General features: G+C 36.7%; 1 protein-coding gene across 7 annotated transcripts in view; it reads right to left on the bottom strand.

Moving 5' to 3' along the window:
* The window catches only part of SWT1 (SWT1 RNA endoribonuclease homolog), a 112,538-nt gene that overhangs the window by 5,876 nt on the left and 80,569 nt on the right, over positions 1-26,093 (bottom strand). For 6 of the 7 annotated variants that reach the window (XM_055582938.1, XM_055582934.1, XM_055582936.1 and 3 more), the window contains 2 exons: positions 8,185-8,251; positions 3,497-3,561 (listed from right to left, as the gene is read on the bottom strand). The exons of the other annotated variant lie outside the window; for it this stretch is intronic. In XM_055582938.1, coding sequence (XP_055438913.1) covers positions 3,497-3,561; positions 8,185-8,251 — 132 coding nt within the window. The remainder of the gene's footprint in view (positions 1-3,496; positions 3,562-8,184; positions 8,252-26,093) is intronic. 7 annotated transcript variants of the gene reach the window in all.

The raw sequence follows: 26,093 nt of genomic DNA, 5'->3' as shown, positions 1-26,093 counted from the left end.
AAAAAAATCTATAAGCTGTTTGCCTAAATTAAAACAAAACAAGAAGTTGTTATCCCTGTTTCCTCCAACAGTACAGATATTTTATGTCCCTTACAGGTGGTCCTATTTCTTTGCCAAACTAAACAATCCCAACTCCTAATCCTTTCTGGAACAAAACTGAAAGGCTGGAGATTGCTTCTAGTTCTGCAATTCTGTACTGTTCATGAAATTTCTACAGAACTGCCACTGATTTTCTAAATCATCCTATTATGAGTCTGAAATTAACTTTCACCAAATCTCAGATGGGTCAAAATAAGCAGAAATTTGATCAAATCAATAAACAATAACTGCAGCAGTTATCTAATTCATTTCCATAGCTAATTTTGTCAAAGTGGCATGGCAGTAGTGAACTGAAGTGCCCTACCTCCAATATTTTTTCCAAAATCCTTTCTAGGTACAAGAAAAAGAGTACAATGGATATTGCTTTACAGCTCTCTTAATGATTCTAAATACTTGCAATGTGCATCTCAAGTAAAGGGAAAATGGAATACAATGTAGTACATATAACTCAGAAGGTCTGGGCTAGAGTCTTAGAGTGCATTTCTTGCAAGTTCCCAGATGGTGCTAACACTCAGCTCCAGGAACCACACTTCAGAGAACCAGAGCTCTAATGTGATACTACCACAGAGCTGATCCCTGGAGCTCAGAAAGCAGTAATTCCGGAAAGCTCTTGCCATAAGGAAAACAAAGTTGTTCCTGATACTCGTGCCTTAGGCAGCATATTATTTGGATATACCAGGTACTTGAAGGAGCTGATGTCACAAACCAATGTGCATTTCACACAGGAAAAATGACCTTAGAGACTTGTCTTGTAAACATGCCAGAACATTCTGTCAAGAATTTATAGGTCAAGCAAAGTGAATTAAACACTATTCCTAACTTATTTTTCATATATGTATCAATAGAGGATATCACACAAGATATTTATTTAGTAATTTATTTGATAATCTTATTAATTTATCATCCTGGATTTTCTGAGCAAACTCCTCATCTGCACAGGGTAAGCAGTGCTCAGACCCCACTGGCAAGAGCAAAAGCTAGGACAAAGAATCTACAAACTACAGAAGAGAGAAAACACTCACTGATGTGTACACAGGAACACCAAGGCTCTGCTGTGTCATGGAATTCAAATTTTGGTCCAAGCCACTTTCAATGTGAAACCTTAATTACCTGCCTTATCAGAACCTATAAAATAGTTTTCTTCTTGAGCTACTTAATTTCTTCCCTATTGCAATCAATTTGATGTTAACACATCAACAGCCTCTTCCTTCACAACATGTCACAAATCAAAAACAAAGATTACCAAAGTCAGACATTCTAAGTAATTGTTTTTCTTAATATAGTGAAGTTAAATCATTCTTCCGTTTTCACTTCTGAGTCACAGGGAAGCTTTGCTACCTCTTATCTATTGCATTTGGCTCTGCGTCTAGTATGAACTACTGAAACAAAAAGAACCTCTGTCTTCTGGCAACTTACTTGAAAACTGAGCTGTGGAGTATAGCAGAGGTTCATATGGGAGGTACCATTCACTGAAAATATAGCAAATAATTTTAAAAAAACAACAGAGTAACAAATCTAAAAGCTCTTCACTTTAAAAGCCCACTTGAACAGCAACTGCCATTTTCCAATGCATTCAAGACATTAGACATATTGGATTTCTCTTTAAAATCATCCTTTCAGGATATAAGAGGGAGCTTATTAATTAATATCATAGTTCAAATTCTTGGCATTGTAAGGGCAAAGAAAACAAAGAAAAATAGGTACTACTACTTTAACTTTGAACATTTGACACTTGCATCCTTTCCCTCTCCAAAACAAACCAAAAAAACTTCCCAAATATTTAAACAGTAAGCTGAAGTCAAAATAATTTTAGACATTTGAATGGAACATCCTGTAAGGGACTCTGCCCTCCAAGTTATATACGGAGCATAACACCTTCAAAAATATCACCAAGACTGGAAGACATTATATTTTTGATCCAAATCTCAAGTATACAAACCTTTAAACGTAGATTATCTGTAACAATCTATAAGTAAGAGTTGTTGATTGTTGTTTAGCTGCTGAGTCATGTCTGACTCTTTTGTGATCCCATGGACTGTAGCCCACCAGGCTCCTCTGTCCATGGAATTCTCCAGGCAAGAATACTGGAGTAGTTTGCCATTTCCTTCTCCAGGGGATTTTCCCGACCCAGGGATTGAACCCATGTCTCCTACAATGGCTGATGGATTCTTTACCACTGAGCCACCACGGAAGCCCATAAATAAGAACATAACTGATTAATCGGTAGTCTGAAGATTAGGGTAAAAAATCATTTTCATCCTCAGCTATAACAGATGATGCATGCCTAACTGACTTCAGATTTTCTTAGAAAACTTATTTTAATCAAGTGCATGAATTTTCAGTTATGCTGCCTGGTAACATTTGTGTATGAGTATCAGTTCTAGTGTCTTGATATCATCAAACATATTTATCAATCTAGAGTTTTACCAGTAGAACCACCTTGATAGTTAACTTTGTCATTGCGTCCACTCATACAATTCTGTAGCTACACAAATATATCTGCAAATTATAAATGGCAAATAAACTGGTTAAGTGATACACTGGCATATTACACAGCAATGAGAATACAGTCCGTTCTGCTACGGTTCTTGTTTTGAACACAATTTATTGTAACAGCATTGATACATTAAAGAACAATTTGAGCACAACAAAAATTTCCTATTTTCTTATATATGATTTCATTACTGGAAAATGCCAGATGAACAGAGAAAACTGTACACAGCCTATTTAAATGAATAAATATTAGAAATTTCTCAATTCTAATTTCTATATAGATAGATAAAACCCACATAAGCAAAAGCTCTTAGGGGTGGGTCTTCAATATTTTTGAAAAATATAAAAGAGCCTTGACATCCCTAAACTTGAGAATTTACTTTAAAAATTAAACTTGCTATATGCATACATATATATACACACAGTTTTTTTATATGACAGTTTTTTTATATGTATGAACTATTTCATATTTATAAAAGCTAAAAAAAAAACATAGTATAGTGAAGACATAAAAAGAACCCTTCACCACCACCAAGTTAGTGCTATACATGGCAAGAGCAAGTCACTCTGATATATCTACATACATATATATATGACTGCTACTACTGCTAAGTCGCTTCAGTCGTGTCCGACTCTGTGCGACCCCATAGACAGCAGCCCACCAGGCTCCCCCATCCCTGGGATTCTCTAGGCAAGAATACTGGAGTGGGTTGCCATTTCCTTCTCCAATGCATGAAAGTGAAAAGTCAAAGTGAAGCTGCTCAGTCGTGTCCAACCCTTAGCAACCCCATGGACTGCAGCCTACTAGGCTCCTCCGACCATGGGATTTTCCAGGCAAGAGTACTGGAGTGGGGTGCCACCGCCTTCTCCAATATATATGACTATACATACATACATGACTTACCGATACTCAGCCTGTGAAACACAGTCATAAAGTTCCTGGGCAGTAAATTTGACATTTTTATTTACCTGAAAAGAATCAAAATATAGCTATTAAAAACGCATATTAAGTCAAATGAAAGGTGAGAGCACAATTAGAATGGCTCATATTCTGAAGGAGGAGAATGTCAAGCTTTTGCTTTTGCATAAAAAAGGACTAAATAATAACAATTAGAAGTTCAGTGAACATAACACGTAACACTGAACTAGGTGTAAAAATGTTAGTCCTATTGTTACAACTTAATCTGTTAACAGAACCAGAAGTGAGATGGTCCTGGGATTTGTGGGACTCCAAACAAAGCAGATGATCACTTTAGAGATCAAATGGACAGAAAAAAAATGTGTATAATACATGCAATGCTAAATTCTACTATTACTAGCTCTTATCAGCAGATTTCATGCATCAATTAGCCTAGCCCTATTATACTTATTCAATATTTATTTTCTGGGAAAAGTATATAAATTGTTAACATTTAATACCTATACCTAAAGCTAAAGTAGATTTGGGTCATACAGGTAGGCTGTTGTAAGCAGAATCAGCCACATCTTGTTTATTTCATGAACATTAGAAATAATTTAAGCTGAAAGAAAAAGTTAAGTAGTCAACTCTAACAACATTTGAATACTACGGGTGACCCTTCTGAAAGTTATTTCTGAATAACTTTAAACACTAAAGTAATAAACTGTGTGGAAAAATCTATCTGTTTTGGGAAATGGATGATTTATAGACATTTTCTAAAGAAATGTGTTTTTCCGACTATCAACATCTACATATTTAAATGAATATGTTTCAGTTTATAAATATCTATTATAATTCACAATTTATAATACTGTAAAAATAAAAGTCCTTCATCATACAAAAACTTTTTGTGGCACATGTGGAGAACACAGTGAAGGAATCCTATATTTCTTGAGGCTTACCACTGATTTAGGCAATATTTTATTTATGTTGCAAGGAAGAATCTGGAAATTTGTAGAAGGAAATTCTTTTTATCAGATTACTCAAGGGGGGCTTCCCAGATGGCACTAGTGGTAAAGAACCCGTCTGCCAATGCAGGAGACATAAGAGACAGGTGTTCAATCCTTCGGTCAGGAAGACCCCCAGGGGAAGGAAATGGCTACCCACTCCAGTATTCTTGCCTGGAAAACCCCATGGACAGAGGAGCCTGAGAGGGGCTATAGTCCATAGGGTCGCAAAGAGTCAGACATGACTGAAGCGACTTAGCCCTCAGCCCCGGATTACTCAAGAAATAACATAGTTTCTAACTTTCTAGAAATTCTGAATTAGTGAAGGGAAACTAAATGAAACTATCTTCTATTCACTTTACTTTTAAAAATACTTATGTTATTATTAGCATATGCATTTTTGATGAGGAAAAATTTTTGTTCCTACATTGACTTAACACTACTTTAAAGATTTATATCATGAAAAGTCTCCTGTAGAGTTTAGGGTATTGCTTATTTGCAAAAGTTCCATGAGCTTCTTTCAGTATTTTTATAACAAATTCAACATATCTGTATAGAAAATGTTCCATTCACTAAAAGTTAAAAACACATAGTTTTTAAATATAAATTTGAAATATATATAATCCTCAATTTTTGCTGAAAATGTTATTTAATTATACATAATATTTACTATTATATTTAATGATTTAAGAAAGTGGTATATTATTTATCATGATTTTTAGGTACTTTATAATTTTTATTAAAATAATCTTCTAAAAATGTTTTAAGATATACATTTAGAGTTAACTTATCAACCAGTTCGATTCCTATTTTTCTACATGTTCTGCCCTGATGATCTCAAGGGTCTTTGATATTTTCTCTATTGCCCCAACATGCTGGGACCTATAAATGTATCCAGACTTAGGCCAGCAAATGTCAACAGTCAACACTGCAGATCTTTGATCATAAGATAAAAAGAATAATCTGTTCTCTACCAACTGTTGAGAAAAATCAGCTGAAGAACTGATTTTGAACTTGACACAATAGAAATACAAAAAAGTTCTTGAAGCCATTAGCAGATTTTTAGGAAAAAAACAAACAAACAACTATCTGATTTATCTGTAGTTTTGAAAACAATCACCCATATCAATTTAGACCCTTATCCCAGAACATGGCTGGGGTGATGTGACTCCAGGTTGTAGCAGATGACTTCTAAAGTAGGCAGTGAACCTACTACTAAAGGAAACCTAAAACACAGATTCATGACATACATCACAGGTTCTAGCCTGAAATATATCATTTCACTATCTTCCTTAGTTTTGATACAAGATATTTTAAATTAGTCATATTGGGAAGTTTTAAATTACACTATTAAGTATCATTTCTGTGCTTAAGTGTACAATTTTAATTCCCAGAAAACAAATAACTAAAAGATACCCCTGTCAGTAAACATTAAGAGTTATGATTGTAAAATGGAATTGGTATCATTAACTCTTAGTTGTAGTGTTAACAGTGAGTGCCAAATATGAGAAATGGTCATATTATTCTTAATTCTTAAAAAAATCAAAGCAAAGGTTTAAGTATAGTAACAAACATCTTAAAAATTTTACATTGTCCCTATCACTGTTTATGAGACAAATACATCCACTGTAATATTGGTATTGGAGACGAAGTTCAGCTAATAGAAATAACTTTAAAAATCTGGGACTCAGATCCACATATTCTTATAAATAACAAATTGGGTATTTTCTCCCAATGCTCTTAGCAATAGAAAGTACTAAACCCCCCAAAGACCTATATATCAGATTTTTCCAGGATGTGATTTTAAAATTGTCCCATTGTTTCTCCAAATAAATTTTTATTGGATTGAAATTAAGAAAGCATGATGAAATAATTATTTCATCAAATCATCTCAAAAGAGGAAATTATCTTAATAATCACATAAAGTGGTTATACAGCATTAAGAACTGTGGTGTTGGAGAAGACTCTTGAGAGTCCCTAGGACTGCAAGGAGATCCAACCAGTCAATCCTAAAGGAAATCAGTCCTGAATATTTATTCATTGGAAGGACTGATGCTGGAAACTGAAACTCCAATACTTCAGCCACCTGACGCAAAGAACTGACTCCTTGGAAAAGACCCTGATACTGGAAAAGACTGAAGGCAGAAGGAGAAGGGGACAACAGAGGATGAGATGGTTGGACGGCATCACCTACTCAATGGTCATGAGTTTGAGTAAGCTCCGGGAGTTGATGGATAGCAAAGCCTAGTGTGCTGCAGTCCATGGGGCCACCGAGATGGACACAACTGAGCAACTGAACTGAATTGAACATATTAAGGGTAACTTTTAAAAGGTACATATAAACACCATTCATTCCTTAAATAAGAGAAGTAACACTTACTGAACACTTACTTTGTGCCTGGTACTGTTTGGAGCACTTTATATGTATTAAGTTATTTAGTCTTATTTAATGAATAGCTGTAGTTTATCTACTTATGTTATTCCCATTTTAAGATGGGGCAACTGAGACAAGGACAATCAGATAACTCTTCTAAGATTATACTCTTAACTGGCGGCAGAACCAACATTTGAACATGACTAGTTTGACTTCAGAGTCTATGTTCTTCAACACTAGGTTCTTAATATAAGATGTGGCATAAAAAAGTTACAGAGGACTTCCTTGGTGCTCCAGTGGTTAAGAATCATCTGCCAATGCAGGGTACACAGGTTTGATCCCTGCTCCAGGAAGATTCCACATGCCTCAGAGCAACTAAGCCCATGAGCCTCAACTATGGAGCCTGTGCTCTACAGCCCATGCTCTGTAACAAGAGAAGCCACCACAATGAGAAGCTGGGGCACCACAACTAGAGAAAGCCCTTGCACATCAGCAAAGATCCAGCAGAGCCAAATTAAAAAATTTTTTAAATTAAAAAAAAAAAGTTGAAGAGCTAATCAGGAATAAAAGCAAAGGAATACATATAAAGATGTTCAACTTCACAAGAAAAGTGACACGTAAATATTTGTCATATTCCTATATTTAGAGTGTTTTAAAAATTAAACACACACACCCTCAAAAAGGAAAGAATATATGCGCACATGGGCAAAGAACTTTAGGCAAACAAAGCTGAAGATCAACAGAATACTTTCCTTGGATCAACAAGGATAAGAAAAGCACGGAGATTAATTTACAAAATACACTGGAGCCTCATCAGAGCTTTAATTCCAGGGTCTATGCTGCTGCTATGGAGAAAACTAAATTATAGCTTTCCTTTTCAGTAATCAGTGGTGCTCAACCGGAGGTGGTTCTTCCTCCCTAGGGGCCATCTGGGTATATGAGTTGGGTGCGGTGGGAGGGTATTTTTGGTTGTCACAATGACTGAGAGAGTACTGGCGTTTAGTATCTGAGGATCAGAGATGTTGAAGCATCCTGCAACGTTCCACACAATGAAGAAATGCCCTATCCAGCATAGCAACAGCGTCCCTGATGGGAAACAGCTCCATGTTGTATTAGTACAGGTCTCTACTACATGTGCTCACTTAAGAGAATGAAAGACAAAAAATGAATGTCGGGAGCAAACTTTGGTGGCATTTAAGAATTTAAAGTAAACAGCAATTAAATAGCATTCCATTTTAGAACACCTCTGTTTGTTTATATTAAAACTTGATTATAATGGAAATATGATAAACATTTAAAAATATTTTTCCTACCTCATACTTGATTAGGAAGTTATAGAGGGTCTCAATATCCTGATAATTACTGTTGGGGGCCAAAATCCTAAAAAATAAAATATAAACAAAGGAGGGGGAATGAATTGATTTAAGAAAAAAACAAAACAATAGCTTGAACTTTTCTCCCAAAACATATTTATACTGAGAGATACTTTATTCTTAGTATGTATAATAAGCTTATTAAAATGTTTACAACCTTTTTTGGGTTTTATTTATCAACTAAAGTTATAAACCATGTGCTTACTTCAATATCAATTATCAATTGATATGAAATATCAATTTATTACAATATTTTTATTTACTTATATTAATATGTCATAAATTAATCAACAACTATTAGCATTCTTATGTGAAATTACAGTTCATATTTTGAGTTACAATGATACAGATTTTTCAAAAGTTAGATGGGAATGTGAAGTATATTTACACTCCTTATCTTTTAAGCAGCAGATAAAGATTTCCCACAAAAAAATGCAACCAATGCAAATAGACAAGTGATATAAACTACCATACACATTAAAAAATACTAATAAAGATTATGTGACTAAATTCAAATAATACTGTCTGAACTAACTGCCTAGCAGTCTATGAAAAAGCATCAGTAATCAGACTCTGTCAGTCATTGGAAATAACACTCATCCTTCTAGCAGTAAAGTATTAATTCTCATTTTTTTACACTAAGTACTTTTTAATTCTTTCAAGATGAAGAACCTTTTGTTTCCTTTAAAAAAGAAAAGGAAAGCAGTCCTCTTATTATGGTAAAGTGGTTAAGAGCAATGTCTACCTGGGGATCTGTGTTTTTGAGTGAGTTCTGTGTGACTTATTTTCCTTATCTGTTAAACAAGGAAAGTAGCAGTCTTTACTTCATAGGATCACAGTGAGAATTAAACAAGTTACTATAAGTAAAGTCTTGATGACAGCGTCTGATAAAACAGCAAGCACTATATACTGGTACACATAAAACAGTAACAATGACAACTATTATCATCATCTAATGTCTAATAGTTTCAAGCCACAGAATAAGTGCATGATGATTTAACTAATGAGAAATCAAGCCACCCCAATTAATTCTTAAATTCTAAGTGCCTTTTAATTACAATGTCTCTAGGCCCTCACATCCTCACCAATGCTTGATGTTGTCAAATATTAGTTAACTGATCTCAATAACATCTTAATTAGATCTTAAAAAGTTGGCCCTTATTAGACTTGCAAGATCGCTTTCATAAAATAATTTTTCAGGATATAGTAAAATTTTAAAATGGATCATACTTCTTTGGAGAAGACACACATACAGAATATCTTTAAGAACACACAAAAATCTTCCTAAAAGTAAGTTTCACGGAAAAAGTTACTCTCCTAACAAGTTAATTTTAAAATGTAAATAATATCAAAACCCCAAAGAAAGAAAAAGCAGACAATAAATACATTGGAAAGGGTCCATAAGTACTTTGTTTTTTAAAATGAGAACAAAGCTATATAGATAAGTTAAACCAATGTTTACAAAAGCAATGGAAAAAATACTGTGTTCCAATTTTGTAACCTAGTGTAAACAAACAATCAGCAATGTGGAGTAATTCACACCCATTCTTTTTTATAACTTTGGGAAAATCCAAACTGTCCATAAAAGAGAGTTAAAAAATAAATGAAACAAGATGTTTTCTAAGAGTCTTATAAATTTCAAGCTTATATTAGAAAAGAAAGTATGCTCTTTGCCAGAGAATAAAGTAAACATTTCTCTGTCCTGAAATACTTCATAAAAAAATTAGTTTTAGATAAATCAGTTATTTATCTATAGCAACAAACCATAGCCACAGTATGAAAGAAAATAGAAGTAAAGAAGAAATAAAATAATTACATCATCCTAGTTTTCCAATTAGCAAAAAATTGAAAAAATTGTCAACTCCTGGCATGGTTATATTTCTTAACAGTTTTACTGAGGTACAGTTTACATACCATAAAATTCACTCACTTTAACAATTCAATGATTTTATAAATAAATTTACTGAAATGTACAATGATCTACATTGTACAAACTTAAATACTCGACTATTTGACAAAATATCACAGAATTATCTTCTAACGAGGAAAGGGTTACTGGGATGTCAGCATCATTCACAGATATATTACTGATATAATCAGAATAAAATTATAATGCTATTTTTAAAAACAAGGATATACATTGTAGGATTTGTTATGAAACCTACTACTCTTAAATGCTACTCTTAAAAAATGTTCTGAGGTAAACAGCCCCAAATTGAGTAGATAATCTTTATTAAAATATACTCAATTAGGGCTTTTAGACTTTAATAAGGCCAATGAACTCTGAGTTTATGAGAATGGAATTTGGCCTGGTATAAACAAAAACTGCCATCTTTTACTAACTGGAAGTACAGTTTGTTGAAAATACACAAAAAAATGAAATGGAGAAAAATGGTTTATGGACTTTCATGCCTTAAGTAATTCCCCACACAAAAATTCTTGAGAGGTCAGCCTTCTCTATAGCTTTCTTATTTGTTTTTAAAAAATACCAGCATGAAGACAAAAGAGTCTTAGAATGAAAGTCCTAAAATTACCCTTCAGTGGCAACTTTTAAAAAGAATAATAGAAAGAACTAGCTCTTAGAGAAAGTGGCCATTATTTTTTTATAAATATATCTACATGTTTTCTAAGAGAAATTCCTAACAATCAATAAATACATATCAAATGTATACTATACTCTCAAATGTATATGATACTAAGAGCTATGTGATATAAAAAAATTAGAAGACATGGCTGCCTATCCTCAAGTTGTTATAATCACAAAATTTTACTTTAGAATTTTGGAATCAGAATTGGGGAACAGACTGAAGCAGGATTTAATCTGTAGCTCGAAGATTATTTACAAACCAAGTTAATCACGCTACCTACTTTTCTGTACCCCAGCTCCTCATCTGTGAAATGAGGAGAAAGTAGCATTTACTGAATAAGGTTATTATATGAAGCAAATAAAATAATGTGTCTAAAATTAAAATGTTTAGCAGAATTCCTGGCACATGTAAATAAATATTACCTGCTATGAAAACCAGTTTTCAGATGTAGAAACCAAGGTTTAGGGTTGTAAAACACTTGCCCAAGACTACAGAGTGGTGGTAGGTACCTAAATCTTTGTTAGTTTGACTCTGGACCCCATGTTTTTATCCACTAGTAAAAAAGGATAACCCTTACAACTTCTTGCATTAAGTGATTTTATCAAGTCAAATGAAATAGTCTTTCAAAATCGCCACCCAGTTAATTTGCCTTTTATCAAATGCTTCTGGCAAACTATTTTGTGTACATTCTAGTGCTAAATCTTTGTAGTTGTTAGATCTTTCTCAAAGCCACAAAGGAAGTCAGTAGCAGAACCAACATTCACTAGAAGTTCTAACTCTTAACCACATAAGCACTTTGAGTTCTCTATTGATGAGCAATTAACATTAAGCAAGCAGCATGTTAATCTGAATTAAACAAACTTCATTTCCATCTCATCCAATATTAGATAAATATCTACCCATCTCATTAAAGAAAAAAAAAAGAGTATGCCACTCAAAAATTTTAAAAAGTTAATAAAATAATCTGACTAAAATTAAAAATCAAATAATGTATTAAAATGGACTAATTTTTAAATAAGGATTTTAAAAATTCAAATAAAACTTTCCTCCTAGATAGAAAAAGTAAAGCATCAGACTCAGGAGTGGGGAAATAAGTCTAGAATAGTCAAGTTTAATATCTAACTCTAGAAATTCAAAAGAAGACACAGCATATTCATGGATATTTATAAATCATAACTTACATCCCACAGAACTGAATAAATTATGTTCCCTGCTGGCAAGGCAGTTTAACATTAATATAATATTCTAAATAGTTTTTCATGTTTGAAGAACATTAAAAATAAGCTTAAAATGTAATTATATGACTTATTTTACTCAGCTCACTGTTCATCCATGCTACTCAGGGTTTATCCATGTCGTAGCATCTGTCAGAATTTCCTTCCTTTTTAAGGCTAAATAATATTCCATTGTTATGTACATACCTCATTTTGCTTATCTATTTATGGACAAGAATTACTTTCACTTTTCACTTACTGTGGCTCATGCTGCTATGAGCATAGGTATGTAAATATCTCTTTGAGACTATAATCGCAGAACCAGCCCAAACTGGCCCTATCCTGTTTCTAACAAGATACTGAGTTGTTTTTCAGAGACAAACAGAACAAAACCACAAGTCATGCAGCCAAAGCATGCTCAGAAGAGAAAAATTTGACCTCAAGTAACACCCAGAACCAAAGTTTCCCCCCTCCCCGGAATGAAAGGGCCAGATGTGACCAGAACCCTGTCAGAAGTGCAGGGTCCATGGTGCAGGAAGATCTGGTTCTGAAGCTGCTGAACCTAACCTCACCACAAATGGACAGGCTCCAAAGCCCTGCCTTGGATACCTGCCCCTCCAGGGCTTCTGCAAACCAACCCTCTTCTAACTCGTGAGCATTCCACCAAACCCCAGAATGAAGAGACAGAATTGAGAGCCACGCCTCCTTGTTTCCTTGCCAGTTAAACCTCACAATAAAGCCCTTTCTCTTCTCAAAAGCTGGTGCCATTGTATTGGCTTATATGCAAATTTGGGCAGCAAGCCCTTTGCTTGATAACAAGACATTATTTTCAATTCTTTTGTGTATATACCTAGAGCAATCAAAATTATAGACAGGAATCAGGTACTGCCAAGGGCTGGGAGGAAGAGGAAAGGAGAAGTTACTATACTTAATGGAAACAGAGTTTCAGTTATACAAGATGAAAAGAGTTAGGTTATGGATGTGGTGATGGTTACACAACAATATGAATATATTTAATACTCCATTAACACATTTTTATGCGCATGTGCACTCAGTTGTGTCTAACTCTTTGCGACCCCATGGACTGTAGCCCGCCAGGCTTCTCTGTCCATGGGATTTCCCAAGAAAGAATACTGGAGTGGGCTGCCATTTCCATTTCCAGGGGATCTTCCCCACCCAGGTATTGAACCCTCATTTCCTGCACTGTAGGCAGATTGCTTACCACTGAGCCACCAGGGAAGCCCTAATACATTTTTAAGAACACTTAAAAATGGTAATGCTATGTGTATTTTACCACAATAAAAAAGTTAATTAAAACAAAGTAAAAATGTTTGTTTATAGCATTATTTTAAAAACTCATTGTACATTCTCTAAAGCTAAGAACCAACTTAAGGCTTATTTTTTACTGTGAATAAACATTATTATTGAGGACACTACTGAGCATCTAACCAGTGCCAGAAAGGGAACAAATGCTATCTCCTTTAATTTCTGCAATTTAACAAAGCAACTATTATTAACTCCATTTTCTAGATTAGGAAACAAATATAAAAAGGTTAATTAACCTGTCTAGGTAACAGAGTTAGTAAATGGATGGAAAGAGGATTCAACTTCAGATCATTTTGACCCTTGAGCTCTGTTCTTTTTCTTCAAAATAGTTGCCTTTATCTGTCTGACTTACTTCACTTAGTATGATAATCTCTAGCTCCAGCCATGTTCCTCTTATTTTGATACAGAGACATGCAAACTGAATTTTGCTGCTGATGAATTTAAGCAGTATCACTGATAAACTGAGTGAAAATTTATCAAATCAACAATGAGGACATACTCACCGGGGAAAAAAGTCTTGGATCTTAAAAGAGTATGTATTTTGGAGTCCTTTACTACAAGCAAAATTAAAATCATGTTTTCTATAGTTAATTTGGTGGAATCAGCTATGTAAGTGGGAGATATATATCAGTCTCAGATTTTAAAAGAACACCATATGTAGTTAAAAATGGTAAAAAATAAATAAATAAAGTTAAACAACTTAAACAAATTTAAACAAAATAAATTATGTTCTGTTTTTCCTTTAGAGTCATTTGCAAGACAAGGAAAGAGGCCTCTGAGGACACTAACCCAGCCAGCATTGCTTGATTCAGCCTCCAAAACTATAAGGAAGCAAATTTCAGTTGTTTATGCTACCCAAGTCTGTACTATTTCCTTATGGCAGCCCTAGCAGATGAACACAGCTGACATCCTAAACACTGTTGGCTCAGCTTTGAGGAGCCACAGATCTCAAGATGAGAAGCAAGATGGACCACTTCCCAGAATGTGGGACTGATGCGGAATTCTCTGAGTATTGTATTGCAAAATAACTACTTTATTTGCTTTGCTTCATGGCATTGTATTTCCTTCTAAAAAGTAATCTTAACTACTTGAGATGGTGCTGCTGGGGGCCAGTTCTAGGCTTAGCACTAACAACATACTACAAGGGGCCAGAAGTATGACAAACTAGCTCATTCCTCTTCTACTTAGTGCTGAGACCGCTTAACTAAGTCTTCACAACTAAGTCTTTGAAGAGTATGATGCCCACTATAAGACCAGATACTGCAGTTAAATCTGTATAACAATCATAGTTACTCCTAATACCTTATGAATGTTATTTCCTAGCTGATTAATCCCACCTCATTACTAGGTACTTATCTTTCCACTGTAACATGGCAAATAAGATCTCTCTAGATCAAAAGGAAGGAGTAGAGCCAAGATAAGAGCCAAGAGTGAAAGAAACTTAAGACTGAGGTTCCACCATTTACTGCTGGAAGATTTCAATATATGCAATCAGGGCTGTGACACAATTTTACTACTGCCTTATTATAAGCACATCTCCCTATAATAAAGAAACTGTTTATAACAGGTCAAAAATATGAGAGAAATGTTTTATTTAGAATAATTCTGAAGAAAAAATTTGAAGAGTAAAAAAAACTCTTGTAATACATACATTTAACTAATCAAGATTGAAAGAGCTTTTAAAATGCATTAGACTTTTTTATGAAAAGAAGGCAAACCAAATCACAAGATAATACATCATACTCATTAGGATGGATGACTATTAAAAAAATAAAAAAAAATAAAAAAAACAGAAAATAACAAGAATTGATGAGGATGTGGAGAAAATGGAACCCTAGTGCACCACTAGTGAGAATGTAAAATAGTGAAACTGCTATGGAAAACAGTATGTGGTTCCTCAACAGAATTAAAAATAGAATTACCACATAATCCAGCAATTCAACTTCTGGATATACCTCCAAAATAATCAAAAGCAGGGACTCACAGAGATATCTGTATGTTCATGTTCACAGCAGTAATACTCATTAAGGCCAAAGAGCAGAAGCAACCTAAGTGTTCATCAAACACGTGCATTACCATATGTAAAACAGATGACCAGTGTCAAGTTTGATGCAAGAAGCAGGGCACCCAAAGTCAATGCTCTGGGACAATCCAGAGGGATGGGGTGGGGAGGGAGGTGGGAGGGGGATCCAGGATGAAGGGACACATGTATACTATACCTGTGGCTGATTCATGTTGATGTATGGCAAAACCATCACAATACTGTACAATAATTAACCTCCAATTAAAATAAATAAAAATTAAAAAAAATCAATGGATAAACAAAATGTGGTATATATACTTTCCTGGTGCTCAGACAGTAAATTAGAATCTGCCAGCAATGCAGGAGACCCAGGTTCTATTTCTGGGCGTCGGGAGGATCCCCTGGAGGAGGGAATGGCTATCCACTCCAGTATTCTTGCCTGGAGAATTCCATGAAGGAGCAGCCTCGTGGGCTACAGTCCATGGGATTGCAAAGAGTCGGACACGACTGAGTGACTAACACTTACTGAGCTTTAAAAAGGAAATTCTGACACAGGTGACCAACATGGATGAACTTTGAAAACACTGCATTAAGTGAAATAAGCCTGTCACAAAAGGACAAAAACTGTATGATTTCACTTTTAAGAAGGGAAACCTTAGCAAAAAGGCCTTTCTGAGAAACCAGAAGATTTAAGAATTACTGTAGTAAAAGGATTAAGAATACTTCATGTATTATTATTACCAAATTACCTTTTTTGCTGTAACTCTGAGTTTATTTATTATGAATGGCTTTATCTTTTCACATATTATCTAAGAAACATTTATACTGACATTATCTAACTTTTATACTCACTTGACCCATTGTTTTCCCAAGGAAATTTCAAACACAATCTCGTCCCTTGGCTTTGTGATCTCCTACAGTTACACGATGTCCTTCTGCTGTTTCTAGTCTTTATCTCAAAGTCCCCTTGGTCGACTGATAATTAACATCTGCCCCCACACTTTTATGAAATTAACACCAACAAATTCACCAATGACTTCTACGTTGCCAATCTAATGGACAGTTTTTTTTTTTGGCCTCTTGGTAAAACATGACACTATTAAAGATTCCTTCTCTTTTGAAACTCCTTTCTTCTTTTTCTTTTTTCTTTTAATTTGGCTGTACCAAATGGCTCCAAGATATAAGTTGCCCTACCCGGGATCAAACCTGGATTGTGGCAGTGCAAGTGCTAAGTCCTAACCACTGAACCACCAGGGAATTCCCAGTGCTGCCAAGCCTCTTAAACTTTTCAGTCTTTCTGGTAATTCACCTTCAGTCTGCTTTTACAGATCTGCATATTAACCTGGGTTAATCCATGCTGGCTACACAGGCACTAGCCAAATTAAAAAAGCATAAGCACTCTAACCCTGTTTAAAGAAAAATGTCTTAGATCTTCTCATCCTGTTTCTTCCTTTGTCCTTTGTTTTCTACTAATTTCCAGTGTGTCCCAGGCTTCTTTCTTGTGGGTGTTCACCTCAAATTTCTAGCATCACATTTGCCCCTTGGGCTTAAAGATAGTTTCATATATCTCTATTATCCCTCTGGTACTACCAAAGGTACCATGTGTACTCATCCTCTAAAATAAACAGTCATTATTTTCCTTTCTCCTCTCAATCTTAGAAATACTGTTTCCAATCCAACTATGCTTTGTAAATTCTAAGGCATTTTTAAGATACACAATCAATCCATTACAAAGTAAAAAACTTAAGCAAATCATTTATTTTTAAATGCATCAAAACAACCAGTTTACCTATTTTTTTTCTCTATGAATGACCCAATGTGTTGGGTGTGTGTGTGTGCGTGTGTGTGTGTGTGTGTGTGTGTGTGTATGTGTGTGTGTTAGTCGCTCAGTCATGTCCAACTCTTTGGGACCCCATGGACTATAGCCCACCAGGCTCCTCTGTCCATGGAATTCTCCAGGCAAGAATACTGGAGTGGGGAGCCATTTCCTTCTCTAGGGATCTTCTAGACCCAAGGATCGAACCCAGGTTTCCTTGATCTCCTATAGTGGCAGGCAGATTCTTCACTGTCTGAGCACCAGGGAAGCCCCAATGTATTAGTACATGGATGCTAAGTTCACCTTGACCTAGTCTGGTCCACAAGATGGAAATTTTTATTCAAGCTTTAAGACAGTTCTTCACTCTTCCAAATTATGTGATGCTGTCTGTCGGCAGTATCACCTCAGACAGTTTTCTTTCCTGCTTTTATTACCCCAGTTGTTTCATTTGTTAAAAACTGTCTCTTGGGACAAGACCATCTACCAATAGAAACTTTGGGGGGATACTCATTTCAACCAAGCAGACTCATTCTCCTCTCAGAAAAATAAAAGGTAGAAAAAGGCAAATTTAGAAAAACAGAGGAAGAAAGTGAATTGACTTCTAAGGCAAAGATATTTTGTACTTTTGTCGGTCATTTAATCTTCTTTTTTAGGCCACCCTGTGAGGCATATACGATCTTGGTTCCCTCACCAGGGTTTGAACTGGGGCCCCGTGCTTTGGGAGAACTGAGTCTTAACCACTGGACCATCAGGGAAGTACCAATGTTCTTTTCATTACATTTAGAAATTTTCTAAAGTTCTATGAAACCAACTAAAAAAATACCTCTTGAATATAACTAACTTTAAATTTTTCAGTCAGAAAGTTTAGGGTATTTAGAAGTGAGTTCTCTAGACCAAGACCAATTTCAATAGGTCATTCTGCTAAGTATAGACCATATGACCTTAGGCAATGACATTATCCCTGTAATCCTACTTTCCAAAGTATAAAGTGGCTGTGATAGTGAAACCCTCCCTGAACCCATAGGTTATAACAGAAACTGTTATAACAGACTAATAAGTTCTTGAGCTTATCTTACAGAAGAGCAGATAAGGTAACAGCTTCTTAAAAACCCTTCTGCTGACAGCTGACAACCTATTTTCAAGAAGATAAAAGATAATGAAATTATATCTTCAAAGTGCCTAGGGAAAATAACTGTCAACTTACAACCTACACACAGTTAAACAGCAATCAATAATGAAAGCAAAACAACACTTTCAGTCAGAATGAGAGCATTTACCACTAACAGATCTTTGGTAAAAGAACTGCTGAAAATTTTGCTTCATCCCTTATGTTTCTTCTTATAATATTAACATTGACATTTCTCTTCCTATCAATAGGTAGGGTCTACGGTGGTGCCCCGTCCATCTAGGCAGGTCTGTGACAACAAGGATGACATATAATTTGAGGCAATGTCATTAAAAGCAATATACCGACCACCTGATATTTTGGGATGATCTTGGAAACCAACTTTCTGTTTGGGAGGAAGCTGAGGCTACATGGAGATGCTACATGTTCGTGTTCCAGCTGACAGCCAGCATCAGACAGCCTTAGAGATGACTCCAAACACTATTTGACCACAACCACACAAGAGATCTCAAGTAAGAACTGCCCTCATGTGTCTAGTCAAGCCCTAAAATCATGAGACAAAATAAGTAATTGACTGTTATTCTGTGAACCAGTAAGTTTTGGGATTTAGAAATAATGGACCTAGAAATGAAGGCTGAGGTAAGGGAAATAAGCATCAACTAGATAAAACAGCAAAGTACGGAATTTCTTTTAAGCTAATCTTTTGGTTGGTTTAAAACAAGGAATTCTTGAACTCCTTTTGCCACTTTTTTCTTTTTGTTTAGTCATACATTCATTAGCTTTAGAGTGAAGGTTCCTCCTGTAAAGTCCAATGGTATCTCAGTTGAATCGAGAGAATATTTTCCATATCTCAGCATGAGAAGAGATTAGTACCTCTGTTGGTATAGACAGATATGATCATCACAGCAGGAACTGACCACTCCAGAAACCAGGTAAGATGTAGACCTAAGGTGGAATATAGAAATCCACAAGGGATAGGTGTATAAACAATGGGCCCTTCCTACATGAGTCATTCTGTCTAGGTACAGAAGTACCAAAGTTGAAGAATTTGCAATTAAATTTCTGAACATGGAATTCTATTTTAAGTGACTTTTCAGTAGAAAGTTGAAAATGCATAGGTATGAAAACTGGATTGGCCTAGGTTATAATAAAATATGTCTGCAACTTCTTTAAAAATTACACACTTATGAAAGAAATTTAATTCCTGATTAAAGGTTCTGAAAATAAGTTGGACTTTCTTTGCTTTGTTTGAGGACAGATGGTTACTTCAACATTAGGCCCTTAGCCTATATATGTAAAGGAAGCTTAACAAATACACCTTAATTGAATGGAACACACTGGACTGAAGAATGTTTCTACATACAAACTACTTTATAGGATCACATCCACTTCTTGTAATCTTTTACAATTATTTCCAAGCAATCTGGAGGAACTGTTGAATTTTTGAAAATAAGGATAGTAATCACAGGACTTCCCTGGCAGTCCAGTGTTTAGAACTCCATGTTTCCACTGCAGGGAGCATGGGTTTAGTCCCTGGCCGGCCAACTGAGATCCCTCATGCCACAAGGCATGGCCAAAAAAAAAAAACCACACCAATAGCAATCATGTAGTATGATGGTCCTATGGTACAGAGGCACACCACGATACAGGAAATTTCAAAACATTAAAATTCCTTTTTTGCTTCGCCATATATTCCCATTTTCTCTCCTTTGCTCTTCTAGTCCTTCCAATAGCACTGAAATTAAACTGTGTATATTAAATTTTGTTTGAAATGGCTAAAGTGGCTCCTGTTTTCCTGACTGAGCAATGCCTGAAACAGTATTTTGTTACCAGGAGAAGAGTTATTCAGTTTAATAGTGGAGAAACCAGCACCACTTATTTCCCTTTATTCTTGGATCTACATATTCTAAGGGAGAAACAGCACCATACATAGCTGTTTGTCCCTCTCTGTTTCATACATTAGCTAGGACAGCACCCTAACTTCATAGGTTACAACTGGTATGTGAAATAAGTCTTTTACAGTGTTTACCAAGCTAGTTCCTTAGATTAGTATATGATAAAGTCAGTGAATTCCATGTAGCCAGAGCTGTACCTCTTTTGCTGAAAAACTAGTTTCTTAGTTTTGTACTGGCTATCAAGACAGTGGCCAAGAAATTTCTTAAATCAACAGATGGAATTGCAGATACAAATATTGCAGTGCTGCTGCTAAGTCGCTTCAGTCATGTCCGACTCTGTGCGACCCCATAGACGGCAGCCCACCAGGCTCCCCCGTCCCTGGGATTCTCCAGGCAAGAACACTGGAGTGGGTTGCCACTTCCTTCTCCAATGCATGAAAGCAAAAAGTGAAAGTGAAGTTGCTCAGTCGTGTCCGACTCAGCGACCCATGGACTGCAGCCTACCAGGCTCCTCCGCCCATGGGATTTTCTAGGCAAGAGTACAGGAGTGGGGTGCCATTTCCTTCTCCAATGCATGAAAGTGAAAAGTGAAAGTTAAGTTGCTCAGTCGTGTCCGACTCAGCGACCCATGGACTGCAGCCTACCAGGCTCCTCCATCCATGGGATTTTCCAGGCAAGAGTCCTGGAGTGGGGTGCCATTGCCTTCTCGAAATACTGCAGTGAGAGAAGTTAATTCCATATTTTAAAGTGTCTATCCCAGTGAAGACAAACCACTGCCGCCTTCATGATGGAAGGGATCATCACTGCCACTGTGGTTTGATGATCCCTTAGGGAATAGTGCCTTATAGGATGCCTCTTCTGTTTGAAATTTGCCTCTTCTGTTGGAAATTTGGGCTCTCAACAGTGGTAGTAGCCAGAGCAGCCTTAATGAGAAGTCCCACATGTGAGCTCAAGTTGGCTGAGAGCCCAGGCTGCCACTGTTCCTTTGCATATCAGCTCACTGACCAAACACTCGGGTGGGTAGGTGAAAAGGCTGATTGATATCCACAGCACAGCTGATGTTGTCCATTTGATTACTGACAGTCTCCTCTGCAGTAGGTAGCCTCTGATGAGCATTCACATGGGACACAAATACTCTCATACTCTATGCCCATTATACCTCTATGTGCCCATTACACATCTCTTCTCCAGACTTTCCTGTTACTAACTCTCCAACTTTGTACTTTCCAAGTTTCCAAACAAACCAGTAGTCACTGTTTATTGATCAATGTTGATCTATTTCCCTGGTCGTTTCTCCAACAGTACACAATTGCAACAGTGCAATTTTAAGTCTTTAGGGAAATGGCAACCCACTCCAGTGTTCTTGCCTGGAGAATCCCAGGGACGGGGAAGCCTGGTGGGCTATCGTCTATGGGGTTGCACAGAGTCAGACACGACTGAAGTGACAGCAGCAGCAGTAGCAGCAGGGATTAGATTAACTCAGATCTAGTAACCTCCTGCTGCTGCTACTGCTGCTAAGGTGCTTCAGTCGTGTCCAACTCTGTGCGACCCCATAGACGGCTGCCTACCAGGCTCCCCCGTCCCTGGGATTCTCCAGGCAAGAACACTGGAGTGAGTTGCCATTTCCTTCTCCAATGCATGAAAGTGAAAAGTGAAAGTGAAGTCGCTCAGTCGTGTCCGACTAAGCGACCCCATGGACTTCAGCCTACCAGGCTCCCCCGTCCCTGGGATTCTCCAGGCAAGAACACTGGAGTGAGTTGCCATTTCCTTCTCCAATGCATGAAAGTGAAAAGTGAAAGTGAAGTCGCTCAGTCGTGTCCGACTAAGCGACCCCATGGACTTCAGCCTACCAGGCTCCCCCGTCCCTGGGATTCTCCAGGCAAGAACACTGGAGTGAGTTGCCATTTCCTTCTCCAATGCATGAAAGTGAAAAGTGAAAGTGAAGTCGCTCAGTCGTGTCCGACTAAGCGACCCCATGGACTTCAGCCTACCAGGCTCCTCCATCCATGGGATTTTCTAGGCAAGAGTACCGGAGTGGGGTGCCATTGCCTTCTCCTAGTAACCTCCTAAAAGGTATATTTCACTTTTTCTAGGATAGAGTCACCCTGATAAATGAATGCAAATCCTTTTACAGAAGATACTACCTTGTACTCCAATGTGGGGCTTATCAGGCACTGCTAGTGGACTGCAAGGAGATCCAACCAGTCCATTCTGAAGGAGATCAGCCCTGGGATTTCTTTGGAAGGAATGATGCTAAAGCTGAAACTCCAGTCCTTTGGCCACCTCATGCGAAGAGTTGACTCACTGGAAAAGACTCTGATGCTAGGAGGAATTGGGGGCAGGAGGAGAAGGGGACGAAAGAGAATGAGATGGCTGGATGGCATCACTGACTCGATGGACGTGAGTCTGAGTGAACTCCGGGAGTTGGTGATGGACAGGGAGGCCTGGCGTGCTGCAATTCATGGGGTCGCAAAGAGTCGGAAACGACTGAGCGACTGATCTGATCTGATCTGATCTGAGTGGTAAAGAACCCGCCTGCCAATATGTGGGATTGATCTTTGAGTTGGGAAGATTCTCTGAAGGAGGGCATGGCAACCCACTCCAGTACTCTTGCCTGGAGAATCCCACGGACAGAGAAGCCTGGCAGGCTACAGTCCATTGGGTCACAAAGACTCGGACATGACTGAAGTTGACTTAGCATGCATGCATGCATGCACATACTCCAATGCTGTATAAAAGTACTCACACTTTTTCATCTAGTTATCAAAAGTTTAAATAAAATATGTATAAAATACAATCTTTAATATAAAAATATATTTTTGATGATTCTACTTGTTTTAGCTCAACAATTGAGTTGGGGAAAATATATAGCTATGTGGTTGTCAAAACTAATCTAGCTTAATGTTAGCAAAAAATAAATATTAATTGGAAAATTTACAACTTATAGTTTCAGTTACATTATTATTACAGGTAAGTATATGTTGATTCTTGAAGATTTATGCCTTATTCACAAGGAGTGGACCATCAGAATGTAACATAATTCCAGGGGTTTCCAATATATAATAAATATTTATTATCTTCTATGTAAAAAACATTGTCCTGAGTTGGACTCAACCTCTTATATTACTGGAAACAGTTTTACTGATTGCATCACTTCTCACAATGGGTAGATGGTTTGGCCGAGTACAGTGTTAAAATTTCTTTAGAGGCACAAGAGGATATTTCTCAAAATAGATTGAGACTAATCCTAGAGTCTAGGGTACACTCTAACTTTAAATCTTTTGTACAACTTTATAATGAGGAATTAGAACTGATCATCTGCCTTTATCCATACATTCACTACACTCTTACTACTTAAGTTAAAATTATTATGATCTCCCTTACTGAGTACCTTTGATTCCCCCTAAACCCCACCATTTCATTTATTTTACTTATATTTAATCCCACTGATTTAGTCAGTCATGTATCCCATCTGCTTCTCTGAAAACTGGAGTGGTTGGTAGTTTTAGCACTTCTTAGAAGACTTGATAGCAGGGAATTTTCAGTAAATATCAGATCAGTAAGTCAATAGGTAGAAATAACCAGTTACAAAACAAAAGGAAAATGTTAAAGTATTGATTTTAAATAAAAACAACTCTATAAACAAATTATTTATCTCCAAGAAGTCATCTTCCTTTATATTTGACTATTTGATTCTGGTGTGATCAAAAAGTTTGTAATGGGAAATATTTAGCTTCATCACTGTTAATAGAACTGGATTTTATTGACTAAAACAAAAGAACATTAACACCAAGAAATGCTTTAGGGGTAACAGGAATAACTGGCATTACAATGCTGATATTTAGGATAAAAATAAAGGTCCTTATTGCCTATTCTTGAATTACAAATGCTAGGAAGCACACATAAGAGCTTCAGATATTTAAAATGAAATTAGTTATTTTAAAACGTAAGTCATGGATGATCTATTACCTTCAACAGCATTAAAGAGAAAGGTTAAATAAATATCAGCTAGTGCTGGATAATTCAGTCAGACTGATATGTGGATGGACATGGAACAAAAGACTGGTTCCAAATAGGAAAAGGAGTATGTCAAGGCTGTATATTGTCACTCTGCTTATTCAACTTTTATGCAGAGTACATCATGAGAAATGCTGGGCTGGAGGAAACACGAGCTGGAATCAAGATTGCCAGGAGAAATATCAATAACCTCAGATATGGCAGAAAGCGAAGAAGAATTAAAGAGCCTCCTGAAGAAAGTGAAAGAGGAGAGTGAAAAAGTTGTCTTAAAGCTCAACATTCAGAAAACGAAGATCATGGCGTCTGGTCCCATCATTTCATGGGAAATAGATGGGGAAACATGCTGACTTTATTTTTTTGGGCTCCAAAATCACTGCAGATGGTGACTGCAGCCATGAAATTAAAAGATGCTTACTCCTTGGAAGAAAAGCTATGACCAACCTAGATAGCACATTAAAAAGCAGAGATGTTATTTTGTCAACAAAGGTCCGTCTAGTCAAGGCTATGGTTTTTCCAGTGGTCATGTATGGATGTGAGAGTTGGACCATAAAGAGGGCTGAGCGCAGAAGAGTTGATGCTTTTGAACTGTGTGGTGCTGGAGAAGACTCTTGAGAGTCCCTTGGACTGCAAGGAGATCCAACCAGTCCATCCTAAGGGAAATTGTTAAAGCTGATGTTAAAGCTGAAACTCCATATTTTGGCCATCTGATGCGAAGAGCTGACTCGTTTGAAAAGACCCTGATGTTGGGAAAGACTGAAGGCAGGAGGAGAAGGGGACGACAGAGGATGAGATGGTTGGATGGCATCACTGACTCAATGGACGTGAGTTCGGGTAAACTCTGGGAGTTGGTGATGGACAGGGAGGCCTGGCGTGCTGTGGTACATGGAGTCGAAAGAGTCAGACACGACTGAGCGAATGAACTGAACTGATATGTGGATACCACATATTTTGTCAGCTAATTTAATATAAATTTTACTATACATTTGATATGTTATGTTAAAGTTTATCAAACTATAATAGAGATACCACAAAAAGCTTTTACTCTTTTTATTCTATATAAGACATGTGTTCTTATATAGGAAGAGTGTGCTTATATTCCTTGAGTCTCAATCATTCCCATTAGATCTCATCTTTCCTTCTACTAAACCTAATTTAGACAGTTGATACAGAGAAATTAGAATTAAGCAATTAATGATAACACAGGATCTCAAAAAGCAATTTGGGCAAATTATTGGAGGTTTCGTCATCTGTTCTAGACATAATTACCATTTTTATCTCCTCAATATGTTTGTCCAGTCTTTCTCCTTCCTCCTGATTTTATTCTTTACCCATTTCTTAGCTTGTACTCTCTCTTCTGTATCTTTTTGGAAACTCTACATTATCTATTCATCTAATGTCATAATGTAGTACTATCAGAACCATGTAGGCCTAAAAGAAGTTGCCCTCCATCAGACAGACTATACTCACTCAGTTATTTGACAGTTCCCCCACATTTTTTGTTTTTTACTATCTACCATGCTCAGAGGTTAAAGCGCCTGCCTCTAATGCAGGAGACCTGGGTTTGATCCCTGGGTCAGGAAGATCCCCTGGAGAAGGAAATGGCAACCCACTCCAGTATTCTTGCCTGGAGAATCCCACGGACGGAGGAGCCTGGTGGGCTACAGTCCACGGGGTCGTAAAGAGTCGGACACGACTGAGCAACTTAACTTTAACTTTCACGTTCATGTGTGATACAGGTATAGATCTAGATATAGGAAAGTAAAACAAACAAACAAACAGTAAGTAAATTTCCTGCCCTAAAAGTGTCAAAATTAGGGAGCTGAATATGAAATAAACTATGAAAG

This window comes from Bubalus kerabau, chromosome 5 (genome assembly GCF_029407905.1).
Source record: "Bubalus kerabau isolate K-KA32 ecotype Philippines breed swamp buffalo chromosome 5, PCC_UOA_SB_1v2, whole genome shotgun sequence".
NCBI classification, from domain to species: Eukaryota; Metazoa; Chordata; class Mammalia; order Artiodactyla; family Bovidae; genus Bubalus; species Bubalus kerabau.
Note: the sequence above shows the minus strand (reverse complement) of the source record. Positions and strands in the feature narration are given on the sequence as shown.